We start from the raw sequence: 12,359 nt of genomic DNA, 5'->3' as shown, positions 1-12,359 counted from the left end.
ACACACGATTCATAAATGAAGAAGTCTATATCGATTTTATAAACCAATTGAAATCTACCAATGAGGAAGTACGAGGAAGAACTAATTGCAGAGAACGTAAGAGAAAGGATGACTAAGGCTTAAAAAAGTGGGAGAAGAAATACCTTGGAAGGTAGTTTGGAAATATTAACAGATTTGAGATGAAAAATATAAGAATGAGAATTTTGCCATATTTGCTATATATTATTCTAAAAAAAATACCCAATACAATTCCCTTTTAAAAAGTGGGAGAAGAAATACATTGATCTGTAGTTTGCGAATAATAATAAATTTAAGATGGAAAATATAATTAAAATAGAGAATTTTTTGGTATTTTTAAAATTCTATAACCATGTGTCATATTTACTATATACTATTCTTAAAATGCTATCCACCACCATTTTTCTAAAATTTAATCTTTTCTTTTCCCTCAAAAGTAGATAGACATGTATGGACTAAAATTAGAAGAGTAAAATGGGAAATATGGGAAAATATGGCGGGCAAGTAGTGGAAAGAAAAACATTATCCCCAACCAAAGAATGAGTTTTTTTTCTGCAGCTTCTTCTTCCCTAAACAAAGCAAGCGAAAAGGCTCAAATGGAGACAGCTCTTCACAAACACCTCCAAAGCTTCAATGGAACAATGCTTTCTGCCAACTCTAAACTCTATTGGTCGTGTATGAAGAAAGAACGCTTTTTTTTTTCGTTTTTTTTTCTTTTAAATAATATTACTCAATCGTGTTTTGATTTTTTTGGTTGCACAGTTAAAACAGCAAGAGCAGCAAAGCGAGATTACAAATTGGGAGAATCAATAATAAATGTTTCAAAGTGCTTTTTGGGTGCTTCATCTCGTCTTTGCAGTCTTCCCACTGCTTCTTCCAAACACCAACAACAACAAATCAAGGTTTTTGTTTTCCTTTTTTTTTTTCTGCATATTGGTTTTGTTACCTTTAAGTAGTGAAGATAGTTCGATAGTTATTTACATGACAAGGTTGAAAATTAGTATTTGAAATTTTACTTTTTGGGTGAAACTTTGGATAGGTATACGGAAGTAGAAGAAGAAGGGTAAATGAAAGTAGTGATACATATGTACTATTAGAGCCTGGAGAAGAAGAGAAATTTGTTTCCAAACAAGAATTGGAAACCATTTTGAAGGATTGGCTTGAGAATTGGCCAACTTCCCTTCCGCCTGATCTCTCTCGCTTTCAATGCATCGAGGAAGCTGTTTCTTTCTTAGTCAAGTCTGTTTGTGAACTTGAAATTGATGGAGACGTGGGATCAATTCAGTGGTATCAAGTTCGTCTCGACTGACTCGTCAGGCAAACTTTAAATTTGGCTAGTTTTTCCTTTTCGAGTCGTTTTTGTTGTTTGGGAATATGTCCTTAAACTGTTTTAAGATGCGCCTTAAACAAACATATTCGCAATCTCCATAATTTTCATATTAATAGAAAGAGGAAAAAGGAGTCGATATATATTTTTATCAAACCATTTGGAATAGTAATTTTGAATAATAGTTACACACAAACAAATGGATGTTCACAAAGCACTTGAGAGGGGGAAAAAATGACCCAACTAACCCACAATATTATATGACATAGTAATTCACAACAGTAGATTGGAAGAAACACTTAAACAAAGCAAAGAAGAGATAAAAGGGGCTGGAAATAGAATGTTCTTCTAAGAAGAAGATTTCTAGATTTTTGCATCACAATTTGAGTGAGCAAAATTCTTGAAGAGGAAAAGGAATAGAATCCCTAGAGTTCAGCTTTGGGATAGAAGGCTCATCTCTGAATTTCTCAACTCATGCATCTGCCATCAACAAAAAGAGAAAATTGAAAGAATGGTGATTTCTAGATTCATAAAAGAGTATTTTTATGGGTTGAATTACAATTTTAGTTTCCAAATGTACACCCCAGACCTTTCAAAATCCCAAAATCAGTGTCCAAACTTTTATATATTTTCAATTTTGCAACTCCACTAGACACTAAATTTGATATTTTAAAAATTCCATTAGACTATTCGTAATCTACGTTCAGTATATTCAGTTATGTTTCCAGGCCGTATTTGGAAATGAATTTGATATTTTTTTCCTTGGTTTTCACTTTTCAGGCTGTATTTAGACATGGACAAAAAGTAGTTATTAACAAAGCAACAAATTTAGTGGACGAAGTATTTTTATGATTAATTTTCAAAAACTACAAAAATTGAAAAAAAAATTAAAAAAAAAAAGAAGAAGAAGAAAAAATAAAAAAGTTCCCAAACGGAACTCAAGATTGGCATGGATACATTCAACACAAAATCTGAAAATTGAATAAAACTCAAAGGATTGTCAATGTGTAATTAATTATTCATTTATTTTTTTAGATCAATAATTTCATTTTAGATAGTAACTAATAAAGAGTTAAGAAAGAAAGAAAGAGTTTTAAAAACCTTGGAAGGAACAGCTCCTTTCCTTGTTCTGGCAAGAAGGCCTTTGCTGATAGGAGAAATCATCAGATCAGTGGGACTTTTATACCTAAACACAACAACAACGTATCAACTCATTCATTCAATCTTCTTTTGTTTTCTAATTAAAACTCCAAAAGTTCAGAGTCTAAGTTTAAGCAAGAGTACCTTTCCGGATATTTGAATGCGATGGGGAGTTTGAGGCGATTAGGAGTACCATTTTTAGGAAACTCAATGCCTCCTATTTTCACCCTTTGTGTCGGAGTTTTACACTCCAAATTCACCTTTCCAGGGCTTTTCGGCACCTTGGATCGATCCATTGACCCATTTTTTGGAACCAAAATCCTCTCTTTTTTATCCGTTTTCTCATCCGGGGTTGGAGTTTTGCACTCCAGATTCAGCTTTGTAGGGCTTTTTGGCACCTTGGATTCCTTTCCAGGAACAAAAACCCTCTGTTTTTCTTCTGTTTTCTCATCTGGAGTTGTAGTTTTACACTCAGAATTTGAAATTTCCAACTTTTTGTCAAGTTCTGGGATTAGGATCGCTGCCGTTTGGGCGTCATCAGAGTCGGAAAGTTGAACGTGTGATCGGGTGAGAACCTCCATTGAAATAGGATTTGCTTGAGGAAGAGGAAGAAAAAGAAGAGAGTAATGGTGGAATTGGAATAGGGTTTGGGTTGAGATTTATTTAATATGGGAAACAGAGGAGAGCCGTTGCTTTGTAAGGTCTGAGGAGCGAGGATAGTGAACGTTGGGAGATTTGGAAAAAGTGAAACAAACAAAAATACTTTCTAACGTTCGAGTTTTGGCCTAAAATGGATGCCATTTTACTATTTCATTTTGAGCTAAACATTTCTTTTTGTTTTTTTAGATAAACTTCTATAAATGTAATAAAACATCTAACTATTTACGTCTCGTCAAAACTCATAACTTAGTCATTTTTTAAAGATTTTAGGTTTGTCTTTCTATCTTTCTTTTTTTCCTCGCGATTTATCTTCCTTCTCCTATTTCTTTTATCGTATTCCTCTTACGATTACGTCTTTTTTCTTTTCTATTTCTTTTTTCTGCAATTTCTTTCCATCATCTTTCTTATTTTTTAATTCCTTGTTTACATTGTTTAATCTTTCCGTCGTTTTCTTCTTTTTCTCTTTTTTTTCTTCGCTTATCCATCGTCTTTCTACTTTTCCTCTTAATTTTTTTCGCTGCGATTTCTTTCCATCGTCTTTTTTTTTTTCCTTTTTTTTACGTCGTGTACAAAAAATAGCAAAATCTAAAATATCATGTATAAAGAATCTTGAAAAAAAAAGCATTTAGATTGAAGTAGCAAAATGTAAACTATTATGTAAAAAAGTAAACAATCGTATAAAAAAAATAAAAGATAGTGTACAAAAAACCTTGAAAAATAATTATTTAGAGTGGAGTAGCCAAATGTAAACGATCATGTAAAAAAAAGTAAACGATCGTGTAAAAAAAATAAAAGATTGTGTATAAAGAATCTTGACAAAAAAAATCATCTAGATTGGAATAGCCAAATGTAAACGATCGTTTTAAAAAAAATAAACGATCATGTAAAAAAATAAAAGATCGTGTATAAAGACTCTTGAAAAAAAATTATTTGGATTGGAGTAGCCAAATGCAAACGATCGTGTAAAGAAAATAAACGATCGTGTAAAGAAATTTAAACGATTGTGTATCAAAAGAATTAAAAAAAGCGTGTACCAAATTTTGAAAACAAAATCATTTAGGTTTGGGTCCCCAAATTTAAACGTAACCAAATTAAACGATCGTGTAACAAAATTAAACGATAGAATTGAAGAGATAAATTGTAGTCATATCTAAACGATCGCGTATAAATTGTAGTCATATCTAAACGATATCGTATAAATTGTAGTCATATCTAAACGATCGCGTATCAAACAATAACCAAATCTAAACGATCGCAAATATATTACACGCGTGTTGTTGACAAGACATTTTTGGTATTTTGCACGGTGGGCCCCTGGGCTTTTTTAGTTTTTGGAATTGTTCTATAGAGTATAAATATTTTGACGTTTTTTTATATTTTTGAAAATACCCTTTTTTTATGTCCTCGATGTTCTTTTTATTTGGGTAGATTCTAAAATATCTTTTATTCTTAAAGCACGAACATGAATATGATAAGATACAACAATTCGTTAACTTTTTAAAAACTAAGATATAATGTAACGACTCAACTTTTTATACTACGCTCAGGTCATTAGCTTAAAATTTAAATAACAAATTTCGACACTCTTTAGAAAAAAGGAAAACCAAATATTTATTAAAATAATTCTCAAACAAGTGTTCATCAAACATAATTCGGCGAAATCTGAAAAAAAAAAATACTATGGAAACAAGCTTTAGTTGGTTCTAACTAATTTTGAAGAAAAAAAAAGAAATCGATAAAAAATTCAAATTAAATGTTTAAAATCAAAATACTAAAAAAAAAATAATGAAAAGCGGAAGCAAAACTGAATCCTCATATGACATGTCACGGACCCTTTTCTGTTGCCAGCTTTCCATTTTCTCTATATTTGCCTGCAATATTAAATATAGAAAAATGTAAGTATAAACAATATATCCAATACGAGACTCACTATTGGTCTCATTAGGTGATCTGTTAACTTCCCATTAGGAAGCATCATAAAATATCCTATGCCCGGTGGAACACACATGATTTAATAATCTCGTACAAACACTCGATCTGATAATCTCAAAGATGCATACAACATATTGGGTTGTGATGTGATCCCATCAAACCACACAGGGAAACAGATATACTGGTGGTTCTATCAAATGCACATAGTCATGAAGCTGAATAAGGTGGTGATCTTGAGGGACATCATACGTATAGGTACAGAGCCAAAGTTAAAACACACCACAGTCTAAAAGCTTGTAAGAATCATTGTAAACATGACATGAAACATCAATCATAACCGTCCATAATCATGTAATTCATAAAATATGCACAATCATCATATAACATCACCTAACAAATACATCTCGATATGCTTACCATCCATGCATAAGTATACAATACATGCATACTCTTAATTTTATGTTCGAAGGTCGAGTAATAAAATAACGGTTCCTAAACAGTAATGACAATTTCTATAGCTTTAAATAATAAAATTATCAATGGCTAGCATCCAAAAATTCTCACAAATTAACTTACCCAAAATTAGGTTTAAAATTAATTAACCTTGATGCAAAAAATTTCACATATTAAGTTTATAAAATTAGTCAATTAAATCTTCGAGGAAAAACTCTCATTACAACCAAATTTAAATATTTTCGAGCAAAAAATTATAATTTGATGCATATATCTTAAACCCATAAAAAATCAAACTGAAACTCACAAAAAAAATAACTGGAAAAAGAATGAAAAAACATAGAAAAGGCTTGATAGCTCGGCTAGAAGAGGAGGGGCAAACAAAACTCAAATGACATGGAAGGAAGTAGGGGCATGCGACTCACGGCTTGGAGACGAAGGATGCGGCGTGGACAAGGACGCCTTGACTCGCAAACGAGCGGCTTGGTTCGGACGTACGATGCGAAAGGGTTTAGACGGCTCAGGTGTGTGGATTGGCTTGGTTGGAAGAGGCGTGAAACGAAAGAAACGACTCGCAAAATTCGTTGTGCGGACAAGAACACTATGTTTTGGGCGACTTCATCTAAGCTTGAACAGGGGGCGACAGATTGATGGAAAAAAACACCAAGAGCATGCAGCAGCGGAAGAAAGGATCAAACTTTACTGTATATGCATCTAAACGATTTAGAAATTAACATGCAATTGCTATGCGAGGGACCTAAACGAAGAGTGTAAAAGGTAAACGATGAATTTACCTTTTATAGTTCTCAACTTCTTCTTCGATCCAAAGCTTCTTTTTTGCCTACAAATCACGAGCAAGGACAACCACTATGTTGACCTACTAATCTCAGGACCAAGAACAGAGTTGTGGGACTCGTTTTTGTAAAGTAAATCTATTTAGAGAGATGGAAGGAGGTGTATTGTTTAGGTGATTTTATATATAAAAAAAACATCATCTTCTTCTCATTCTGTAATGAGAAATTTATATATAAAATTTACATGCAAATTATTTCATATAATCTCAACACCTAATTAATTCGTTAACTCTTAATGGAATTAGTGGCTTGAATTCACAATAAGTTGACACATTGCCTAATAATTTTTAGTTAATTAAGTAATTAATCAAAGAGGCAAATTGGTCATTTGACCAATTAAGTCAAAGTCAAACTTTGACTTTTCTTAGTCAAAAGTTAACTTTTTGACCTTTTGCTATTTTATCCATCTTGACTAATTCTAACCTCCCGAGTATGAATTCACATTCATTTTTCTAAAATTCAAATCATATTTGAATATAAATACGATCAAAGTTTTGTTTCTCAAAGTTAAAAGTCAACAAGTAGACTTTTACAACTTTGACCGTTTCGAAACTTTCCAAGCTTTTAAATAAGAATCTATATTCATATTTATTTAAATCATATTTAAACTCAAAGCTTAAAATTTATATCTACTGACTTATATCTTATATATTTGTCAGTTTCTCTCTCTTTTCCTCATTCGAACAATTCGAGTTACTTCAACATACTTGTTCTTAGTTAAATCCATATGAGCTAATAGGGGAACCTAATGGACCTATAGATCATGGGCTCGAACGATTTGAGATTAACTGGCTAAACTCTTTTAGACCAAGCTTAATCAACATTCGTTAACTAAAAATTCATTCCACTAAAGACTCTTTGTTGCACTCCCCTCACTATAGATATATTTCTGTCCACTTGATATAACCATGATGAATAAGTCGATCCTTCATAAATTGTTCATAATCTTGGCTGGATCAAAATACCGTTTTACCCTCGAGATTACATCTTGCTCCTTAAAACCCACTGATCCACTATTGAACAATTGGTTTAAGGTTCAACCTATACACATGAATCCTTCTCGGGCCAATGAGAAGGAGAGGCCCCTTGTTCAAGACTTGGATTCAGTCCTTAAGGGAACAACCTATCTACTATTCCAAAAATAAGTACGAGTGAATTTCGTCTTGCACCCTAAGTCCCTAGCTATTCACTCGGTCTTATCCCTGAAATGGGAGGCTTACTGGGCCAGCGATGATGAGCTACCCTCACCTATGCAGATCTAAGGATACTACCGAATGAATAGAAGTTCATAGTTAGCTCAGGATTAAGATCAAGTTACCTAGGTCATCATAATTGAAATAGCCAGTTTATAGTTTACGGTGTTACAACTAAAAGTGACTATTTTGGGGTTCCAGTCTTATGCAAACCATTTTCATAGGATTCCTCCACTTCCATGTCTCTACATGAATGATTTAGGATTACATCGTTTGTACTAACTACGAAGCAGGCCGCATCCATAGTGTTTTTCCAGAATAAGGTGTCCAACCTTATTCATACACTATAGACTATTTGGGCTATTAACTCGAACTTAATCCATGTTTATGTCTCTACATAAAGTTCAAGTGTATTGACAAACTCAGTAAAATAGCCTCGGGACCTTAATGTTTGTTGGTTTTAAGATTATAGCATTCAATAATAAAATGTATTGAATCAAATAACAAAATACGAGTTTTAGGACATAAATTCCAACAAACTCCCACTTGGACTAGAACTCTAAGTAAGTTAGAATTTTATAGTGAAAGAAAAGTATATATATGAGTACAATAAACATATATAAACTAGGGCATAATCCCAATAAGTCTCCGACTTGTCCTAGTTTACAAACCACGTAGACCTAAACCATGTAGATGGCTCTCAAACACTTTAGTCGTGAGAGCTTTTGTAAACAGATCAGTCATGTTTTGCTTGGAGGAGATTTTTGTTACTGTAACATCTCCTCGATGTATGATTTTTCTGATCAGATGGTACTTTCATTCAATGTGCTTTTCACGTTTATGACTTTTAGGTTCTCGTGAATTTACAACTGCACCACTGTTGTCACAGTATGAGGTGTTTGGCAAATGCATATTTGGAACAATGTCCAAATCTGTTAAGAACTTTTTAAGCCATACTGCTTCATTTGCTGCTTCACAAGAAGCTATATATTCAGCCTCCATAGTGGAGTCGGCAATACAGGATTGTTTTATGCTTCTACACACTACTGCTCCTCCATTTAGAGTGAAAACTGATCTTGATGTAGACTTTCTAGCATCTTTATAAGTTTGAAAATCAGAGTCAATGTATCCAGTAAGGATCAGATCCTTAACGGCTGTCCAATGATCACGTCTAGGATTGGGCTAATATCTACTAACTATCCCTACTGAATAGCAAATGTCAAGTCTAGTACATAACATTGCATACATCAGCCTCCCAACAGTAGAAGCATAGGGAATGTTACTCATATCCTTAACTTCTTAAGGTGTCTTTGGACATTGTTCTTTTGATAAATGAATTCTATATTTGTACGACAACAGACCCTTTTTGGAATTCTGCATCTTATATCTTGACAACATTTTGTCTATATAAGATGTTTGAGACATGGCTAGTGTTTTGTTCTTTTGGTTCCGAACTATTTGGATATCAAGAACGTATTGTGCGTTTCCCAAATCTTTCATTTGGAATTGTGTAGCTAGCCATTTCTTAATATCAATTAGATGACCTATAGCATTCCCAATGAGTAGAATGTCATCTACATACAGAACTAAGAATGCTACAGTAGAATTGATGATCCTTTTGTAAACACAATGTTCATCAACATTTTGTTCAAAACCATAAGATTTGATCGCAGTATCAAATCTTATATTCCAGGATCTAGATGCTTGTTTTAATCCATATATGGATTTTTGAAGCTTACAAACTTTTTGTTCTTGACCCTTTTGTATAAACCCCTCTGGTTGGACCATATAGATACTCTCCTCAAGATTTCCATTCAAAAAGGTTGTCTTGACATCTATCTGCCAAATTTCATAATCATAAAAAGTGGCGATGGATAAGAGCATTCTAATCGACTTTATCATGACAACGGGAGAGAAAGTTTCTTCATAATCTATTCCCTCCTTTTGTGTATAACCTTTTGCAACTACTCGAGCTTTGAAAGTTTGTACTTTACCAGCTTGGTCTCGTTTTCTCTTATAGATTCATTTACAACCAATAGGTTTTACATTATTTGGTTGATCTACTAGAGTCCAGACGGAATTGGAATACATGGATTCCATTCCGAGGTCCATGGCTTTGATCCATTGGTCACAGTCCATATCATTCATTAACTATTTATAGGTCAATGGATCCTCTATTCCATCATCAGGTATGATGATTTGAGCTTCACTTAAACTCAAATAGCGATCAGGCTGTCGTACAACCCTCCCACTAAGACGAGGCTCTCCCAACTCTTGAGAAGGATGTGTTTGACCAATATTCCTAGTTTTATCAACTACTTTAGTGGATGAACTAGGTCTATCTGTAGTATTCTTGGAAATTTCTTCTAATACTAGTTTACTGCGAGTTTGATGATTTCTTATGTGGTCTTCTTCTAAGAACGTAGCATTTGTCGATACAAATACTTTATTTTCTTGAGGGTCATAAAATAAACCACCTTTTGATTCTTTTGGATAACCTACAAATAGGCATAATTTTGAACGACGTTCCAAGTTTTTAGGCTTTTGCATCAACACGTGTGCTGGACATCCCTAGATCCTAAAGTGACGTAAACTACCTTTACGCCCTTTCTAATGCTCATAAGGTGTTTCAAAAACACTTTTAGAGGGAACGTTGTTTAAAACATAGATAGTTGTTTCTAAAGCATATCCTAAAAAAGAATCCAGCAACTGAGCAAAACTCATCATAGAGCGAACCGTGTCTAACAAAGTTCAGTTTCTTCTTTCTGATACACCGTTCTGCTGAGGCGTACTAGGTGCAGAGAGTTGTGATTGGATTCCATGTTCTATCAAATAGTCTTGGAATTGCAAGTCCATATACTCTCCACCTCGATCTGATCGAAGTGTCTTTATTGTTTTACCTAATTCATTTTCAACTTCAGCCTTATATTCTTTGAACTTTTCAAAAGAATCAGACTTGTTCTGAATTAGGTAAACATGACCATACCTTGAATAATCATCAATAAAACTGATGAAATGTTCATATCCTCCCCGAACTTTGACATTCATTGGTCCACAAAGGTCCGAATGTACGAGCTTTAAAGGTGTTTTGGCTCTAAGATCTTTTCTAGTAAAAGATCTTTTGGTCATTTTTCCTTCAAGACAAGAATCACATGGAGGTAAAGAGTTATCTTCTAACTGATTTAGAAGTCCACTTTTAACCAATCTTTCAATCCTATTGAGATTTATGTGACCAAGTCTTAAGTGCCATAAGAAGGCATTGGAAGAAACTTTTTGTCTTTTATTCTGAGTTTCAGCTGTTCTAAACATTTCAATATTTAAGATAAATTTTGCTCGTGTTGGTCTTAACTTATATAAGTTGTTTTCAAGTATAGCAGAACAAACATAAATACCTTTTCGGAAAATGAACGCTTCATTAATTTCAAAAGATATTCTGTCTAACATACAATATCAAATTTCTCTTCATTTGAGATGCATACAAGACCCTTCTTGAGTATGATATATCTATCATTAAAAAACAATTTAAAATCTTCCACCACTCTAGCTAAGGCCATTTCTCCAGTTCCAACTTTGAGAGTGATCTCGCCCTCAGAAAGCCTTTTCCAAGAACTATTTTCCTGAAATGAGAAACAAACATGATTAGTGGCTCCTGAATCTAATATTCAGGTAGAATTTTCATTTTCCACTAAACATGTTTCAAGAACAAGTAAATCATATTTACTCTGTGCTTCTTTGTCTGCTTTTTTTCTGAGTAAGGTATTTTGGGCAGTTTCTCAACCAATGCCCATTTTCACCATAGTGGTAACACTTACCTTTTTCTGTAGTCTTCTTAACCTTTATCTGTTTGGGAGTCTTCCCGTTTCCCTTCCTTTCTATCTTACAATTGGGCTTTGAAGGTCCAGCTTTAGATTTAGAGGACGATCCTCTTGATAATTTTCTTTTTGTAGTAGCAACATTTACTTCTACCTCTTTTCCCTTATCTTTGGTAAGATTCTGGAAATGTTAGAGCTTATTTAAAAGGGTTGTCAGGTTAAACTCTATCTTGTTCAGCGACGCATTTGTTTGAAATGGTATGAAGCTCTTCGGAAGAGACTCTAAGATAAAGCTAACATGATTAGCCGCATCGATGGCACCATCATTTACCTTAGCAATATTGAAGTGCATCATCATGTCGAGGACATGTTCTTTAACAGAGGTCCGCTCCTTCATTCGCTTAGTGTAAATGTATTTAATTGCCTCGTGTCTTAGGGACCATTCTATTGCCCAAACATTCCTTTTAATGAATTCATTATCTCTTTAGTCGTGGCTAAGGATTTATGTTTCTTTGTTAAACATCAGACATGCTAGCAAGGATGTAGACACGGGCTTTCTCATTTGCTTTTATCCATCAATCATATGCTTTCCGACTAGTTCGGTTTGCATTTAAGGCAGGGGTTTGAGGACATTCCTCAGTTAAGACAAATCTTAAATCATTAACCACTAGTATTGTGTTAAGATTTGATTTCCATGCTGCATAGTTATCGCCGTTAAGTTTTTTGGAAGCTAACAATTGAACTATCGAGCTATTCATGCTGAAAAACAAACATACTTTGTTTAGAAACTATAATCTAAATAAACCAATCTTTTTAGCAAAACTTTTAATAGTATACCATTTATTATGTTTTGCAACGATATTTCAAAGGTTCAGAATAACCTTTACCGAGGGGTAGCCGATTACTCGTCCTTTGAATCAAGACAATCTTGACCAAATGCTACCTCACAAATATCTTATATTTACTTAGC

At 33.6% G+C, this 12,359-nt stretch overlaps 2 protein-coding genes and 1 pseudogene across 3 annotated transcripts; 1 reads left to right on the top strand and 2 right to left on the bottom strand.

Annotated features, from left to right (window-relative positions):
* The first annotated feature begins 400 nt into the window (after nt 1-400).
* LOC103501190 (protein CHLORORESPIRATORY REDUCTION 7, chloroplastic) lies at nt 401-1,501 on the top strand. Its single transcript, XM_051086983.1, has 3 exons — nt 401-693; nt 781-920; nt 1,058-1,501. The coding sequence occupies exons 1-3, from the start codon at nt 558-560 to the stop codon at nt 1,325-1,327; spliced, it is 546 nt and encodes a 181-aa protein (XP_050942940.1). The 5' UTR covers nt 401-557; the 3' UTR covers nt 1,328-1,501.
* Nucleotides 1,489-3,272, bottom strand: LOC103501189 (uncharacterized). 2 transcript variants are annotated; one of them, XM_008464705.3, is made up of 3 exons: nt 2,630-3,272; nt 2,447-2,531; nt 1,489-1,825 (listed from the first exon to the last, which is right to left on the bottom strand). In XM_008464705.3, exons 1-3 carry the CDS (start codon nt 3,064-3,066, stop codon nt 1,778-1,780), a joined length of 570 nt encoding a protein of 189 aa, XP_008462927.2. In that variant the 5' UTR covers nt 3,067-3,272; the 3' UTR covers nt 1,489-1,777. The 2 variants fall into 2 exon arrangements, with proteins under 2 accessions (XP_008462927.2, XP_050942939.1); XM_051086982.1 differs by having other exon boundaries at nt 1,489-2,531; nt 2,630-3,198.
* Nucleotides 3,273-11,669: 8,397 nt separating this feature from the next.
* Nucleotides 11,670-12,147, bottom strand: LOC127150132 (uncharacterized; annotated as a pseudogene).
* Nucleotides 12,148-12,359: the final 212 nt, after the last annotated feature.

Source organism: Cucumis melo, chromosome 7 (genome assembly GCF_025177605.1).
Source record: "Cucumis melo cultivar AY chromosome 7, USDA_Cmelo_AY_1.0, whole genome shotgun sequence".
Classification (NCBI taxonomy): Eukaryota; Viridiplantae; Streptophyta; class Magnoliopsida; order Cucurbitales; family Cucurbitaceae; genus Cucumis; species Cucumis melo.
The sequence above is the reverse complement of the archived record's forward strand: the minus strand, read 5'-3'. Positions and strand labels throughout refer to the sequence as shown.

Bases quoted from the DNA above. Each gene is read 5' to 3' on its own strand.
- LOC103501190 (XM_051086983.1), top strand. From the start codon at position 558: ATGAGTTTTTTTTCTGCAGCTTCTTCTTCCCTAAACAAAGCAAGCGAA. The intron at 694-780 runs GTATGAAGAAAG...TTGGTTGCACAG, and splicing joins CTCTAAACTCTATTGGTCGT to TTAAAACAGCAAGAGCAGCA. The intron at 921-1,057 runs GTTTTTGTTTTC...AACTTTGGATAG, and splicing joins ACCAACAACAACAAATCAAG to GTATACGGAAGTAGAAGAAG.
- LOC103501189 (XM_051086982.1), bottom strand. From the start codon at position 3,066: ATGGAGGTTCTCACCCGATCACACGTTCAACTTTCCGACTCTGATGAC. The intron at 2,532-2,629 runs GTACTCTTGCTT...TGTTGTGTTTAG, and splicing joins GCATTCAAATATCCGGAAAG to GTATAAAAGTCCCACTGATC.